We start from the raw sequence: 17,533 nt of genomic DNA, 5'->3' as shown, positions 1-17,533 counted from the left end.
AAGAAAAGAAGGTACTGAGGTAGGGGGTGGAAGAGATCTGAGCCTTACACACTTCTACCACAATCCCCTTCTTCCTGTCACAGGGAGAGACCTGGGCCTCTGCAAATGGGCACCACGTCATGTCAGAGGCAGAGGTTATGGAATGAGGAGAGGATGTAGCCATTTTGAAAGCTCACTGGGCTTGAAAAATGCTGTTGTGTTACACAAGTGTGAAAGGGCCATAGAAAGAAACAAAGGGATGCCTGTGAAAAACAGTGGTCGTTATTGAGTGATTCTAACAGTCAAGTTAATTCTTTGCTCTGCTGGTTGCATTATTACCCCGGCCTTGAACAACCCTGTCTGAGTAGAGTCTCTAAACGGTTTGGTTGCGCTTAATAAAGCAGGAAAAGAGACAAACCTTCTTACTCAGACCCTCCCCCCTTTACAGGCTCAGACTAACAGGATTACCCTTGATTGTCTGATCAAGACTGATAAACTCAGGTGCCAGTCACAAACTCTTCATGGCACAGTGTGCCTCAGATGTGTGTCAGCACACTAAAATCTAATCAAAAAAGAATTTGATAGAATCAAGATTGCTTCCATCTAATGAAATGCAAATGTGGCTCCATTAGTCAGTCGGGCAGGGGGCAGCCGGAAACCCATCTGAAATCATTAGATTGACAATGACTTTGGAGATAGCAAGATTAAGTGTCTTTGAGAAAGAAATGAAAAATACTTACAAAGATGAGGAAATTGAAGACAAACATGAGGTACTTGATGCAGCTGAGACAGTCCCCCTCCATGGCTGTCCCCCGTGCTGAAGCCTCTCCCTGCCCCTGAAAGAAAACAACATGAAACATAAACATTAAAATGTGCCACTTAATGAATCCTGCCAAATGCTCACAGTACTCCCGTTATCCTGCTCTCTGGATAGGCATTCGGATGAAAGTGCCAAGAAAATAAAACTCTACAAAAACCTGCTCACATTTCTAATGAGTTCTGCCACTCAAACATACAACACACACACACGCACGCACGCACGCACACACACACACACACACACACACACACACACACACACACACACACACACACACATGCACCAGCCTGTCACTTCATTTGGTCCAGTTTCTGCTGAAAATCCTTGTATTATCCCCTCAGGCGCACGGTACCACTCTCTAGTCTCTCAGCAATCTCTAAGTAACTACAAGTTTGGGCTTTGCGATGTCAACCCAACCTGACACACCTCATCTCACCACACACCGTGACAACTTATGTAATTTTAAAATGCGCTTTCATGGTCAGGTGGCCTGATTCCCTATCAGCACTTCCCATCTCTGGACAGATGGGCCTCTGGGTTCAGTGTGACTCAAGGGGCTGTCTATCCGTCTGTCTCAGAGCATTTTAAGGATATGAGTCCTGACTGGGGCTCCATGCGCATTAACCAACAACGTATAGCCTTTACTATGAAGCCTCTTCTACTTAATGTAATGAGAGGCAGGAGCCCTGTGCTCCCATCAGCCAACCTTCTATTTGACATCAACACACTTTCCCTGATGAGGGTCCGTCCTGGAGGCACTCCTGGCTAATGAACAACGCCTCTCCTGCATGTGGAGACAACATGTGTCTCTGTATACCCCAATATACTGTATATATATATTGGGGTATACAGTATATATATATATATATATATATATATATATATATATATATATATATATATATATATATATATATATATATACTGTATATATGATGCACCACAAAGCCTTCATTGAGGCATTTGTTTAACCTACCAAGCTAGAAATTAAAAGGATTCCCCCCTCAGGGAGGATAGGAATTGTCTAAGGAATCATCTCTACATATTCTGCAAAAACTGATGAAGAAAAAAAATCTGCGGGTAGTTATAATTGCAGTCTCAGTGAGGGAGGAAAATTAATTATTTGGCAGAAACGAACCGGCACTCTTTGCTTTGTAGTTGTGATTATTAATTTGCTCTCCCATAGTGATAGCCAGGATTGAGGCTAGGACTGAGGCGGAGTAACAAGCGGATTAAAAAGAAACTTCTGAGGAATTGTAAATAGCTTTACACAACTAGGCAGCCAGACACTGTCACCTCTAATTGAAAACAAAAAAGTTAACATGCCTTCTTTTCACTTCTTTTGTCTGTACTTTGCAGCATGTCCGTCACATGCAATCTCGTAATCTTTTCCAATGCCTTATGTGCTGTCAGATGGCTCCTCTGGGTAATCTGTCTGCTTCTCGGAGGCGATGGTGAAGCTTGGGTTATGATCGACGCCAGCTTTGAGTGCTGCCGTCTTAGATGGGGATCTGCTGTCGCTCCAATTCAGCCTGAACCCTTGCACCTCTTCCGACTCGGAAATTCACATTTTCAGGTGAAATGAACCATAATTTCCCCAAACCACTGTCTTAAACAATAACTGCTCAACTGCTTGCTGCAAATTATTATTCTACACAGAAGTATGGCAATTGTGCAAATCAGAAAGTCATCACCCATATCTTTTTCTAGTCTGTTTTTCTTTTATTGCGGTGTGCTTGCACTGGTTTGTTTTTTCCTCCTGCTTCAAATTGCAATGTGCTTTTGTCTCATTGTAGGCTTGTTTAAGTTGCCTTGACAAAAAAATTGAACAATACTAAAGATGTGAAGCCGGTCTTTGTCTGCTGTGGGAGCGAGCTAGAATGAGAACATTTCCTCCCCTCACCAGCCTGAAGGCTTATTATTTTTTTCCTCCTCAGACCAAGGGAAATTGATTTAGAGCTATGGTTTAACACCTCCTCTAAATCATAATGATATGCTTAGGTATTGATCACCCTCCCAGTGGTACTCTGAGAGCAACCAACAGCCTCATTGCCCGGGATGGGTTTTAATTACCCCCCCACACACACGCACACTCCCTCACTTTCCTAAGCCCCACTGAAAAGCCTAATGAGGGCACAGGAGGTCTTAATTGAGATTTGCATAAATTACGGTCTCACAGAAAGAAGCGACAGAAAAGGCCCTTTCTCATCCCTCCTGCCCTCCACTGTTAGTTCTGGGCTCCTATGAAGAGTGCAAACGGTATTTATTGGAGAAGGGGATGAAGAGGCGGAACAAGGAGGGGGAAGAAGGGGAGGAAAGGGTCGAATGGAAAAACTCTCAGGGCTCAGCTCACATCTCATTCCCCAAACAAAACGTCTGATTTCTCTTCCAGCTTCACCCTTTAACTCTTCGCTCCCATCTAAGGGTCAAACCAGCTGTCAGATCCGGAGCCAATTTTCTTTTATGCATTAAAATGCATTGCATGCTTAAAAATGAAGTGGACTGTACGGGCCTAGCGAGGCTCCGAAAAACAAGCCTATGGTGCAAACCAGCATAGTATAAATCAAACTGCCACGGAGACCCTGGAGAAAGTGCAGAGTAAACAAACTGATCTTTCCCATGACTCCCATGGGATTGCAGGTCCTCATCGATCACAGCCTAGCCGTAGTGATCAGACCACTAAGTCCCTCTGAATATTCTGCAGAGTACATTATGTAGACAAGGGAAACGTGGTTCACACCCCAGGAGCTGCAGCCTTACAACAACATCAACAAATTACTACCAGATAAAGGCAGAGCTTCCTCAGGTGTGCTACTTTGCTAAACCAACAATGTGTCAAGATAAGGAGTTGTGTTGCATTGTGTTTGTATAGACCAGCAAAAACAAAACACCCATTATAAATAGACAACACACACACACAGCAGTATGGAATACTGCACTGCTATATTTGCAGACAATGTGTTTGTTCCCTGGAAATACTGTAGGTATGTCCTCAATCTGACAATCTAAGTGGCAGGTCTTTGCCCTGAGGTATCCAGTAAATGCCAACTCCTTCTCCTGTTACTGACATCATGAAATGCCACACGGCACTAAGATCCCATTGTACATTCTTGGCAAAGACCGATCCACAGCCAGCTTGGGCCGTGGAGCCCGGCATGGTTGAGTTTGATAGTGGATTAATGAGAAGTGATCCTAAATCAGCTTCACAGTGCCGACAGAAGCCAGAGCTCAGTAATGAGGGCAAACCCATCTGACCTACATTCTGCTCAGTATGAAGATGAGGAATTCTGACACATTTCTACAGGCCTGTTTTCATGCTCAACTCAGAAAACCTAAAGGCATGTTTGGCCAGTGTCCACACTGTCAGCCATGATGGTCGCGTTAACCGACTGTGGTTAAAAGATAACGAAGACATAGACCTGCATTTAGAGTGCTGCATGTATAAATAGTAAACCCTTGGGTGGTTCTCCTTGAAGTTGACACTTTCGGCACGATTAATGAAGTGAGTCCATATCCCCCTGCTTCACTGGCCACCGCCCCGGACAAATGGATCAGCGAGACAAGGACACTGTGTCTGCTGCTCGCCAAACTGTCCTCACCCTCCACCCATCCCTGATAACCAGCCAGTTCAGTTGAGTGTGAGCCTGCATAACAAACTATCATTAATACTGAAACCCTGTTGAGACGATAAGGGTTGGAGCTTGACCCGTTTAAATGTCATTGACCCTCTAAATGATCACCTGTAGTTGAACCCTGGGGATGGTACATTTCGTCCCCTGGCTCCCTGAGCTCAGCTGGAGCAGGTGTGTTTTTTCCATCGATGAATGCCACTCTAAAGCTCTCTCCAGATAGCACTAATAGCCTCTGACAATGACACTGAGGGACCACACACATGCCACATAAGCCTTTATCTCAATTAAAAACCCATTTTCATATTTCTCTGTGACTCCCTAAATCAGCCGCAGCAAGTAAACACCCCAAAATCCGAATAAAGACAGGCTCCTCTGGCAGTGAGCAGGGCTCCCCTGAGGCACACCATGTCCCTTAATGAACCCCCAATTAGAAGAGAATGAGCCCTGGGCTGTGCTGTCACACTGAGGAGCTTTGAAGTGTACTGAATGCTAAGCAGCTATAGCACTTTATGCTACTTTAGAGGACATGTAGCTTGCAGACAACAGTGAACAACCACAGAGAGAAAGTGTACAAAAGTAGCTCAAAGGCAACCGAGCACACAGTGTGTGTGTGGGTGCAGCTCACACAGAGAGCACACTGTAGAACCTCAGCCAGGTTAGGAAGTTGGAGAAACTGCTAGGCTTGTAGCAAAGGTCCTCATGTTGGTTAAATGCACAGGTGAAGACATACAAATGCTCTACCCTCAGGCAAGCTTAGCTTAATGAGTTTTCACAGTATAAATATACGATTGGAGTATATTATCAGCTTCTGCACATTACGGGCATTGCTAGTTCTCCACAAAAAAAAGTAGGCAGTCTCTGATAAATTTGCTCTGCCTTGCAAAGCCATTTATCACTTCAGTCCATTGTTGCAATACGTGCAGTGACTCTAAAGCAGTTCTTATCTGAGCCTGTGAGTGGCGCTCTCCTGACCCATTCAGTTTAGAAATGAGATTGCGTGAACCCCCAAGGGCAGAAGTCCTCTGACCAGGCAGCTGACGCATTCCTGAACAAAAGGCTGATTAACTAAAATGAACAAATGCACAGCCAGAAACTTACTGACCATGTGTTGTCTATAGCACTACAGGCCAAATTCTTGACATCCCAAATGGGTGCACATCCAGCTGTCAGTACGAACAGTTGCTCATACTTCTACAGTGAAATCGATTCTGCAGCTCCTTAGATAAGAAAGATTGGAAGAGGGAAGGGCATTGATAGCTTCTTGGTTAACTCGAGCAGAGGACATGTGATTGAGATGAGCAGATTTGGGCTTCTATTGAACACTAGTGTGTGTGTGTGTGTGTGTGTGTGTGTGTGTGTGTGTGATCCTCGCTCTTTCAAAGCAGAGATTCTCACTTAATTGTGTCGGCACCTCTATCTGGCTGAGTGAAGATACAAACTGGCCGGATTGGGCTGGATCAATACCAGGCCCAAGCACATGGTCAATGATGCATTGATCCCTGGAGTTCCAGCTCTTAGTCCGCTAGTTGTCTGGCAGTGAGGGCATGTGGTAGCAGAACACAATGAACACATAAACACTCCTGCACCCTACCGCCTGGTAGGACTCAGCTCGGGCTTTTCCCACGAGGCGCTTTGGAGGATGACACAATGCCATTGGGGCTTTCCACAAAAATGACTTATGACTCAATTCAAAACTAAATGCTCAACAATTTGGGAATTATTTCCCAGCAATCCTACTTAAGTTGTTGTCTTATTTTGTGCAAGTTTCCACAATCTTAGCCCAAATCCTCTCATTATGTCTGGGTCATGTGAAGTGGATTGAATATTAGTTTGACAAAAAGTTTGAAAAATCCAATCAATAACTCACCAACTCGACTTTGACCAGTGTTTGACCCTCAGGCAAGAGACAATTAAAATGTTTGTGATGTTCTCTCTTGTTTTATGGCGAATACCGTTCAAGTTGAGGATGTTTTCTTCGCCAAATCTCCATTTAAAAAGAGTTTTCATCACAGATGGCCTCGGCAGAAATAAACAATGGGGGATTTAAGGAAAGACGATGCTTTCAGCCTCAGGGGACTAAACACAAAAGAAAACTTAGGAGGGTAAACATGCGCAGACGCACAAAATACACATGACTCACACACCCAAGAGCTCGATCGTCACCAGATCCTGACAATTAACAGAAATATGAACACTACCACAAAACTAATAATCATAATTGTGGCTTTCTTGAGGCTCAAATACACAATTTTGTGAAATCTGTTGGGGTTGTTTTTAGTACATGTTGGAATCTCTCCAGCCCTCCAATATGGACACTGGTCTCCACGGCAACCCGGAAATGTGGTGAGAGTGGCCTTTGTCTGCAGAGCAGTGTTTGGCATCTCCACTTAGCACTAGTTCCTGTTAGAAAACAAAGGGGAGCAGAGCCGAGCACTTTACGACAGGGGGACAGCTTGGCCAGCCATTTGTGTAATGAGTGATCACTCACACCCTGTTGCAAGGCCATATGTTGGTTTGAACACAGCTAGTTTCCCTTTGTAGAAGGCCTAGAAGCTGTTTCATCACTTACTGATGACTCTGTATAGCACATACACATCAGAACCTCCATATAGTCAGCTAAAGTTCAACGAAAGGAAAAAAAAAAAAAAAAAAACAGCAAAAGGAACAGTGTAACCTAATTTGTGGTACAGGCTGGAGTTTCGAGCGCAATGCAAAGATTAAAACACAAGCCCCAAGGATAAAGCGTGTGAATGTTTGTGCCGCAGATGAAAGAGATATCCACATATATTGGAGGCCCCATTGCAAATAACAACTTCATAGAAATAAACCAAAAGTGTGTTTGTGCCTGAGCATGAACAGTGTGGCAGAAAATGCATGATTCTTTGATCTTGCCTTGTTATTTGCTGTAACGGAGGCACCTTGTTGTGTGTGGTTATTAATGTAGCTCTGTGAATGTGAGACTGTGTGATTATGGAGCAATCGGTTGAGATTAAAAGGATCATTTTGGTTTATTTCAATTGACCCTTTGCTAGGTCCAGTCCCCCGCTGCTACTCCATTGAGCTTTCAGAGCTCAGTTGCCATGGAGTTGCAATGTTACTAACTGCAGTCCCAGAATAAATTATCTAGAACCTACAACTTCGTACAACGGGGAAAAAAACACAAGCAGCCAATAATCCCAAAGTTTAGGCAGATGATCTAAACCAAATTATATGGAGGTAAAAGTTAATGTGAGCACCTTATGTCAGTTCTTATAAAATAAAAAATAATCTGTTTATAATCTTACATGTCACTTGCACATGTAGCACACATTTATTTGTCTGCTTTTATGGTTATGCGCTCTGACTGATTACAGCTGATGTGTCTGGGTCTAAACTCCCCTTTAACCTCGCAGTCTATACATGTCTGCTGCTCAGCCGTGTCTGGAATACTAATATTACAAATGCCAATGCAAATCAGAGTCTAACAAAGACCAGCGTTGACCTGCTGTGGTGGGTAAAGGACAAAAGCACTTGTCTGGCTCTTCGCAGGACCAGCTTCACACACCGGCTCTCGCTGCACTGCGCCTCCTGTTGACGGCAACAATGGCTTTGCGCCTGTGCTGTCAGCATCTTACTGAAAAGAGCCTGTCTGCAAGCTCTTTCTGCAGTTTCTCTCACTGATTTAACATGCGTCTGCTGGAGTTGAATTGGTAGAAATAATTCCTGGCAACATTCCCACATTACAGATGCTGAGGGAAAACTCAGGGCAGAAATATGTTTCACACTGAAGATACAAGTTGTGGCTTTTCTTTAACACCATGTGTGCTTTATTTATAGATAAAACAGTCCCATACCATGAGTATCCTCTTTTGCCTCTTCTTTGTTCAGGTGAAGCTGATGACTTCTCTCGGTTCTCTCTCCTCTCCTGTTTTCATGGGCTGTTGGACAGAAGCACAATGGTAGAAGCAGAGGTCAGGACAGAACTAATGAGATGAATAAACAGTGAGGCCAGGAGGCAGAAGAGTGGCACATTTGTCTTGGTATGCACAATTCATTTAAGCAGAATAAGACTGTGAGCTTGAACAAAAACCCCCACAGAAAATAAAATTCTAGGACACTTAAAATGACAGAGTTTGCATTTATTATGTATGAAGCACTCGCTCCCAGCAGCGGGCTAATTTAAGACTGCATCAGTGTTTTATGTGTGAATGTTTCACTCAGCTGGAAGGCGAAATTAACAAGGAAAGAAGAAAAAAAAAAGAAGGTATAGTAGCAGTCCAAGTCTGTGTTCTGGCCAGGTAAAATTTGAATATCTTCCTTGGGGTATTTAAATGTGTATATCTTCTTACTTAGTTAATTACCCTTTATTAGAAGACCCAACTCACCACAGTCTCCTCATACAGCTTCTGACGTGACCTTGATGAGCATCTGAACTCATGCATTATTCACTGAAAGAAGAAGAATACCTAGATTTCTTACTTGCTGGCTTAAACTGTCAATGTACAATACGTTTCCTGCCAACTGTGTCTAATGAGCATAAATGCTTTAAACTTTCTCCTGTTTCTAAAGTGCTTTGCCACAAGTGTCTCCCAGCTGAAAATAACGATATCGCAATGAGATCCAATTAAACTGCTGGTATTCCAGGCTCGATGTGCAAAAATAGTCAGCAGTGTGGTTTTGACTGACAATACTTTGGAGCCGGTTTCAAAGCCCTGGCACAGACAACTACAGCATCAAATATGGCGAGAGCTGCCTACGAAGACATGAACAGCAAGCAGCTCTTGCCATTAGATGGTGAAATACAGGCAGGGTATTCTCAGTCTGACAGGGGCTGCGGATGGAGAATATCCCAGGAGTGTTCTGGCTGAAAGAGCGAGCCACATCATCCCGCCGACACACCATATTGCCAGCAGACATCGGATTCACCAGGACGCTGAACCAAACTGACAGTGGCTGCAGCACACCCTCCCCCATACACAATACAGGGGCTCGGATTGCATCTAGAAAAGGCAATCAAAGGCAGGGTGAGGAAACAGGCGAATCCGAGAAGCGGTGAGATGCACTGGAATGATACACTCCTTTATCACAGAGCCTTGAATTCAGACACTACAAAGCACAAGCTGAGGGAATCAATAACAGCTCCACAGTGGCAACACATGCATGTGGAGCCAAAGGATGGAGCCAGTCATTTACAAAATATTCACCATATGGCTTAGAAAACATAACCATGAGGCAATAAAACACTGCAAACCCTTTCTATCTAGTTTGAGTCTATTACTACAGCAACAGATATGTACATCATCATGCCTGTAATCTGGTACTGAGCAGCAGAGTGGTCAAATTTTACCCTGAAGCCTGTTGCAGAGGTGTCTCTCCTGAACCCCTGTTTAGAGAGCTATTAGCTGTCGAAGAGCAACAGTGGTGAGGGTCTGCATTATTTTTTGGTTTCCATGGAAACCCTTTTCACTGGAAAGTGGAGCACCAATAGGATCGCAGAGCCTCATTGAATCGGTTATGGGGGTGAGAAGAGAGACGAGCGCAGACGGCTGAGAAAGCACAACAATAGGACGAACCCTCGAGGGAGACCAGAAAGGCCAGGCTGCTGAGGGTCCAACAAAGCGGGGAACGACTCAACACTAGAGAAAAGGTTTCATCTACATCCGCTCAATGGCTTTCCTTTTACAGATAGCTCTCGCCAACTAGTCATTGACATTTAGGCTCACGAGCACTGTGAGCAATTTAAACATCAAGGCAGCCACTAATTGATTAGCCTCTGCTGATATTTCAGGCTCTGACAATATTATTGCATCACCAACATCTATCCAGTGTGTAAGACAATAAAACATTATAAATGATGTGTCTCTACATACAGTATGTACTGTTATCCCCCACAGTGCCTTTCACAGTAGAGATAGCAGAGGAAACTGAAGTGGCAGTAAAGGAATAAGAGGAATGAAAGAGTCAGTATGCTTCAAATTATTTGCTCCCTCGATTTTCAAATGGTATCCGACCTCAGTATATACTGTTGGATCAGGTCCAAATTATACTCAGTCTAATCAGTTTGGGTTGGGACTCATTTTAATGCAACGGGTCTCGGATCTGTGTGTCAATAACATCCTAGCACACTCAGTATTAGCTCTGATCACATGATACACCATAATCAAACAATGTTTTTAAGAAAAGCAGTAGCCTATTAATACGATTTAAGCTAATAAATGACAATTACTTTATGGAATTTGATTAACAGACATGAAAGTACTTTATAAAATGATTTACTCTCGCCCAGTTGGCAGCGGAAGGTTTTGTTGTTGGTGTGTCTCCATTTGTACAACTCTTTGTGTCTTAGAGTGCAGCCGTTTGCAGCAGCCAAACACACTTTTGCTATCAAACGTGATCTGATGACATGTTGCACAAACTTGATCATTTCGGGCCTGCCGTGGCCTTCACAATATATGCACCATATATAGTATGACTCATCTTCAATGTTTCATGTCTCCTCATCCTGCCAATCAGCTGGGCAACCTTGACTGAATGTCAAGAGGCCGTAGAACAGCAGGCAGTTTGATCAGCGACATTTCCTCTGGGGACAGGAAGTGGGCAGGAAAACGAGAGAGGAAGGGCCAATTCTTCCATCAACACCTCGCAGCTGGCTTTGACCTCAATTTCTCACCAGTGTTGATAAAAGCAAACCTCTGAGCTGCAGAGGCAGCTGCACATTTAGAGATGATGACCTATGGGGCTTTTTACGCCTTTAATCAAACCTTTATAAACACACTTAATAAAAGGACAAATTTACAGTTATGGATGTCAGCCCTCCCTGGTGATCTCCAAGTCCAAGTCCGTATACATCATGGGATAATATCAAAGAAATGAGAAAGAGGGTAATTGCCGGCAGCCATATATCTCCTGAACGGCTGGCTGCTTTAATGAGGGCAATACTGAGGCAAAATGATCACCTCACCTCAACTGGATTTATTGATCCAACAGTGTGTGTCCAGAGATAAAGATAAACCACCACGATGGAGAAACTATCCCCACTCTGATCAGAGGGCATCGCTCAATTAATCACTCACTCTCTTCTCTCTGGCCACAGATAACCCACTGTTTCCTTAGTTCTCCGCACTACAGTAGGTGCTCTCGGGTTACAGTGTATTCACTCATTCGCAGTCGATAAATTTTTCCAGCTAAAAATGCAGATTGAACTCATTACACAGTCATCGGTTTTCTCAGAGTTAATTGTTTTCTGTGCTAAATGGAAACCTGATAAGAATTCAGCCCCTGGAGGCGCGTTTAGAGGGTGCTATTTTGATGCTAATGAAAGCTGACACTGTGTCTACCTCTTTGGTAAGTCGGCAGCAAACATTAGCCAGGACTCTTTGTAGCAGGTTCCTCCTGCCCGTATCTTTTGCCTCTATATAGATGCCCTCATCAAAGAACGGTGAGAAGTGTCTTTCCCAGATCCGTTCAAACATCTGCAACCTGCTTCTTTAATTACACAACAGCAACTTCTCTCTACCGACACCACGATGAAGAACAGCAACAGAACTACTTGTTGTTATTTTCTTTAACCCACGCCTGTCAAACTTAACAAGCCGCCTTGTACACCACCACACTTTCACCCTACTTCCCAGGCCCCAAAGGCTAGCCCCCCTGTCTCTGAGGAGCCAGGGGCCTGGAGGGTAACACAACGGTGCTTTGAAGTCGAGCGATTAAAGAGGAGAGACCTGTCGAATTGGGATGATGGGGCTAAGGTTGGAAGAAGGGGAGGATCAGTACGAGGGACAGGAAAGGCTGTGAATACTGAGAGCTCAGGGCCCCGTGGGATACAATTAAGAGCAAGGCTTTTTTTAGTGAGGGTTACAAAAACACACCAAGGATAGCAGCAGAGCAGCCTTCCAAGCCAAGGTAAGAGTTCATTACTACGTACACAGAGGGGGCTGGAGCTGTTAAATTCTCGTCAGTTTGTTCGAAGACTCCCCCACCCACAGGCCCTACGAGCTGACGAACAACAGCCGCACGATAACCATTTCCATCCCAGTTAAATTCTAAAGCCCAGTAAAGCTTGAGAATCACGCAGCTTACAGAGCCTCAAACTTAGAAAGGAGCTGGGATGAAGAACCAAGCTGCCAGCACAAAGAGGAAGTCTTCCCTCGGGATGTTTTCCTCAGCTAAAACATTATGAGTGCACTAAAGACAACACACCCGATTTGTAGTCAAGTCAGTTTAGAAGAAAGACAAGACAATGAAATACTTTGAATAAAAGAAAGATAGGACTCGTATAAACAAATGATTGTCTATATTATAAATTAATGTGCAGATTATTTTGTCATCATCATTTGGTCTATACAATATCTAATCATTTCAGCTCTAGTAACAACATATTGTCAGTAAACCCCATCCCAAACATTCTCACTCTAAACACAAATAGACAACAAGTATGTTTACCAAAGTATTTGAGTAATAACACTTGTACCACAATAATTGATAAGGATATTTGATGTGTTTGTATGATGCTACACCTGAAAGACTAAAAACCAGTTGGAATCCATGCTATATTAAGTACTGAAACATATGGTTATACTTTCCAAAAGACATTGAATGTAGAAATATGTGGCCACTGTTGTCCTTTAAGTCAAACCAGCCACTTGAACATGTGTTAAAAACACATCTGGTAACCATTTCTAGGCCTCATTTAAATGTTGCTAAAATACCATAAAGCAGTAGGTTCTGTATATTTGTTGAACTCAGATTCTGTAGCAAAGACCACTTTAGCCATGATCATTACCACAAGGTCCTTATCAGAGGGAACTGCCCTATACTAACGTTACCTGTAATTGTGAATATCTGACCTTAATATGCCCTCATCTTCATCCTTCTGCCTGCTTTAGACTCTTGAAGCTGTTTAGTGTGCTGACAAACAATGCGGTAAACATCCCAATGCAGAAGATACACAACAAGTGGAAACAGATTATTTGCTTAGTGGGACCAGATGCAACTTATTTTCATAATTAAAACCATTGGGAGGGCATTTGAGTTTGGACTCCTCCACAAGCACAACTTCCCTCTTATAGTTTTTCTTTTGTTAATTTGAATTTTGCTCCATGACCACTTGGCTGTAATTGCCTGTACGTCACGAGACAAAGCAAATGAAAAACAAACTTTGACACAACTAGGATTAAAGTATACAGTATACTCCTATAAAAGATAGTATGGCCAAGAAATGGTTTAGCCCAAAATCTGGGGCCCAGTGGGTCCGGTTCTAATCGCTGATGGTTTTCACAGCATATCATCATAAGCACACCAAGCGAGGCAAACCATTATGAAATTCAGATAATAGTAGCGGATAACCGTGAATGATTGATTCCAAAATAAATATTTCTTATTTGGCCTATTTGAGGCATATAATTGTTTTCAACCATGGACAAGGTGAAACAACACTGTAAAGCCTGAGCTGAAACAACACACTGACCTTCTTTGTTTATGAGTACAAACATGTGTCTCACATTACAATACAAAAGTATAAACAAACATGGAGGAAGATGGCAGGATTGCTGCCCAGTTTATAACGTCTGGTGGTATTTTGCATCTCACAACTTTGTCGTGGCAATGTTCATTGTTGCTGTAATCCAGCCAAAGTCTCTCTATAAAAAACAGGTTGAGGTTAGAGCAAAAGGAAACGACAGGAAGCAACCTGTTTCTCAATCTGGACAACAAACACCAGAAACATATTAAAGACACGCTACTTTGGAGTTTCCTGTGGTGTTTTTACAGTGGACCACCATCGCTAACATCCTGAAAATCACTACACTCCTAAGAAATAAAGAATTAACCTTCAGGGACAAAGAGCAGAAGCACTGTATATTAAATGAACCTAGCTATTTTGTAATCAATTAATGATTAACTAAATTGAATACAAGATGAAATGTGTTGAGTAGCTTACCACCTCTGCTAAACCATTTCCTGTGGGAAATCCTACTTATAGAGTATATCACTGAAAGTAGCAATCAACTGTTACAGTCCAGTGTTTAAAAATTAAGCAGAAATCACTAAGGATTATAAATATTAAACAAATTACAAAACTGCAACACTTATAGAACTGCAGCAGATATGGAATCAGCACCTTATGAATCGATAATATATTATATCAGGTGGTCCCTACTGATTGCAAATTCACATCTAACTAGTTGGCAGTATAAATCAATGTCGTTTTGATCTTAAAGAGGCAATTATGTGCACACTAAAATCTATTTCTTGTGCCCCAATTTATTGAGAAATAAAGAAGGTACGTGTAATGTACCAATTGAAACAAGTGCATAAGTTATCCAACAAAAATAAAGCATTTGCATTCCCTTTTAGTTTTCCAAACCACCTATAGACACAAGCATAAATTAATGTATGTAAATGAAGTACTCCAGCAGGTTTTCCTTTCTATAAATTCCCTGGGGGGAAAAAAATAAGTCATGCGTTGTAAATTATGTCAGTTTCAGAGGTATTCACCTTGGTGATATAATTGAAACTGCAGTAATGCCTGACATTGCATTTGTAAAGAGTTTACATTCAGGTGTATTTGAGTAACTGAGGCAACAGACATTTTGAGTGGAAACATAGTTTGACTTGATCTTAGCAAGAATTGTGCTCCACTAAACACACAAAGCAGTGCGCCATCACAAGAATAAAAGCCAACACACACATTGTATTGTATTATACAAGCTGCAAAGAAAATCAGAATGAAACAGCACTTTATAACAACGTTGCTGCACACACAAAGATGATAGCCTGCATCTTTGTGGATGTTGCAGGGGGCTGTACAGGAGCAGCAGGGCAGGTGCCCCACTGGGTTACGAGCCCCAGAAGCTTTGCATCTGGATTGTTTCCTCAGCCCAGAGGGGCTCCACACTGGGACCTCCTCATAAAGCTGCACATGTGCCAAAAAGCCCTAAATCTCTCCATATCCTTCATCTATGTCAGCTTGTATGTGGTTGCGGTGATGGCACATAACAAGCAGTGAAAATGACTCATGCTTTTTGTTTCTCACATTGTGAAATATGCTGTCACTAATGGCCAAATACCCCGAAATGTGTTTGTGCACGATGGGCAGAAAAAATTATTTTATCACTCCTGTTCTTCAGGAGAGCAGGGCGAGACTAGTGGCAGGAGGATTACTGAAGCAGCGGAAAATGAAACCAGGATAAAGAAGAACTGTGTAGAAGTGAGTAAGACTTCTGCCCACTCCAGAAACCTTAAGGTACACTCCTGTCTACATGGGTTCACTCTAAGCTCCATTCCATGGGACAAGGAGTTGAAAGATATCCTTTGAGGAGATATCCTGCTTGTGAGTGAGTCCCGAGAGGAAACCAGGAGGGACTGAAATGTGGAAAAAAATGGGTTGGACATTTTCCATGGTACAATCTTGTGAAAATGCAGGAGTGCTTTAAGAAAAATTCCTTCGATAGGCTGAAGGAGCCACAAGCGGGGAGACGTCAGGAGAAATCATGCTTGGCTCAACACAAAAAGCACTCAGAGAAATGAGATTTAATCTGCTGAGCTTAGAGTGTATTAGCCAGATGTAAACAGTCAGTACCAGCTGTGAGAAAGTTAACGTCTACGGCTCTGCTGCTTGGAAAAACAATTCATTACACATCAAACATTACCAATGAAATAAACTCTGCAAACAGTTCTATTTAAAGGCTAAAATAAAACTTTCAAAAGCCAGGGACATTGCAGTTGTGGGAGTCAGTGGGTTAAGGTTAACTGGCCCCACTGAAACACTTTCTCTCTGAGAATACTCTGCCTCCAGGCCTGAGCTGTGGGAAAGGGAGTTTATGCAATTACATCACATTGATTTATGGGAGACAAAGGAAAGATGGGGAGAGGATGGAAACTGAGCTGCTTGGAGGCGGTCCAAGATTTGGTCCCTGAAGAAACACAAGTCAATAGGTTTACACCACAAAACATGATGGATCTGAGACAATTGTGTGGGGATGAATGCGGTCAGAGTAACACTGGCAAAACGGTGAGGTCAAACCTATCTAAAATGATGGGTTTTGATTTACAACTGAAAACACACAAAACTATGAAAACAGGCATAATTGTAAAACAGAAGCTTCTCAATGAACCTGCTCATGGAGCACAGGCAGATGACAAGTTGAGAATAGCAATAACACCACTGCTGAGCGTACTTTCAATTTTCTCAACTCTGGGGAACTGATGACAACTGCCTTGCTCGAGCAGATGCTGCTGATGTTGTCTTGAGTATTAATTGGGTGTAGTGATGAAATTGTGAGTAACCCAAGCATGCACTGCAGCGTGCACTGCAGCGTTAGCAGGGTAGCATATCTCCATCAGCCCACCGCGTCTAACAGTTTTAAATAAACAGTCCATTTAGTGCTCTCCATTGCTGTAACAGGATCACAGGAGTGACCACAGCTGGGGTAGTAATGGTGAAGCACATTACTGCTCTTCTGCTTATTTAAACATTTGCAAGTGACTTGAGTTTAAAATGCAAAAAAAATGCTATCTTCCTTCCACTTGTCAAGGAGACGCACGTGCAGAAGTCCTGTGAGCTGAAGCCAAGCCACCGTGTGACTGTCGTACTAATCACCTGAAGCTGTAACTAAAGCAGCGTTCATCAAATTGCCACAGTTGAATCTTGCAGATTGTTAAAAGAAGTCGGCAAAAAGCTTTTCAGAATTTCTGTCATATGGTCCAAACAAACAACATCTGAGCCTCCAGAGCACAGAAAAATGCAACTAATTAGTTTTCACCACATGAGACTTTGATACCAGCCACCAAATGGTGAAGATATGAACATAGCAGGAGACGCTTACAGAAGACAGTCGGTATAATATGTTTATGGAGTTACAGTAAGAGATATTAAATGGTTTTGTTTTTTAAACTTTGCAAGATCTCCAACAGTCTGCAAAGTCTCAAGCTTCTTGGAAACACAACAGACCCTTGGTTTGCGCCAAAAGCAACAGAATAAATGTATACACATGAAGAGCTGGCCGAATATTTGAAGGGGGTGTTATGAAAGCTCACGGAAGAGACTGGATTATCATGTGAGATGGGGGCTGCTCTAGATGTGGCAAATGTATGGAAAGCTCTCTCAGAGACGTGAGTAAGA

At 42.8% G+C, this 17,533-nt stretch overlaps 1 protein-coding gene across 1 annotated transcript in view; it reads right to left on the bottom strand.

Annotated features, from left to right (window-relative positions):
* LOC137881743 (tetraspanin-18B) overlaps positions 1 to 17,533 on the bottom strand; it is a 30,436-nt gene that overhangs the window by 4,253 nt on the left and 8,650 nt on the right. Inside the window, exons 2-3 of the mRNA XM_068723822.1 lie at positions 8,265 to 8,348; positions 720 to 815 (exon numbers count right to left, since the gene is read on the bottom strand). Of these exons, the coding sequence (XP_068579923.1) occupies positions 720 to 815; positions 8,265 to 8,267 (99 nt within the window). The 5' untranslated portion in view covers positions 8,268 to 8,348. The remainder of the gene's footprint in view (positions 1 to 719; positions 816 to 8,264; positions 8,349 to 17,533) is intronic.

This window comes from Cebidichthys violaceus, unplaced genomic scaffold (assembly GCF_023349555.1).
Source record: "Cebidichthys violaceus isolate CVI_PGR_0920_01 unplaced genomic scaffold, fCebVio1.0.p SCAF_3, whole genome shotgun sequence".
Taxonomy (NCBI): domain Eukaryota; kingdom Metazoa; phylum Chordata; class Actinopteri; order Perciformes; family Stichaeidae; genus Cebidichthys; species Cebidichthys violaceus.
This window is presented reverse-complemented; position numbering and strand designations above follow the sequence as displayed.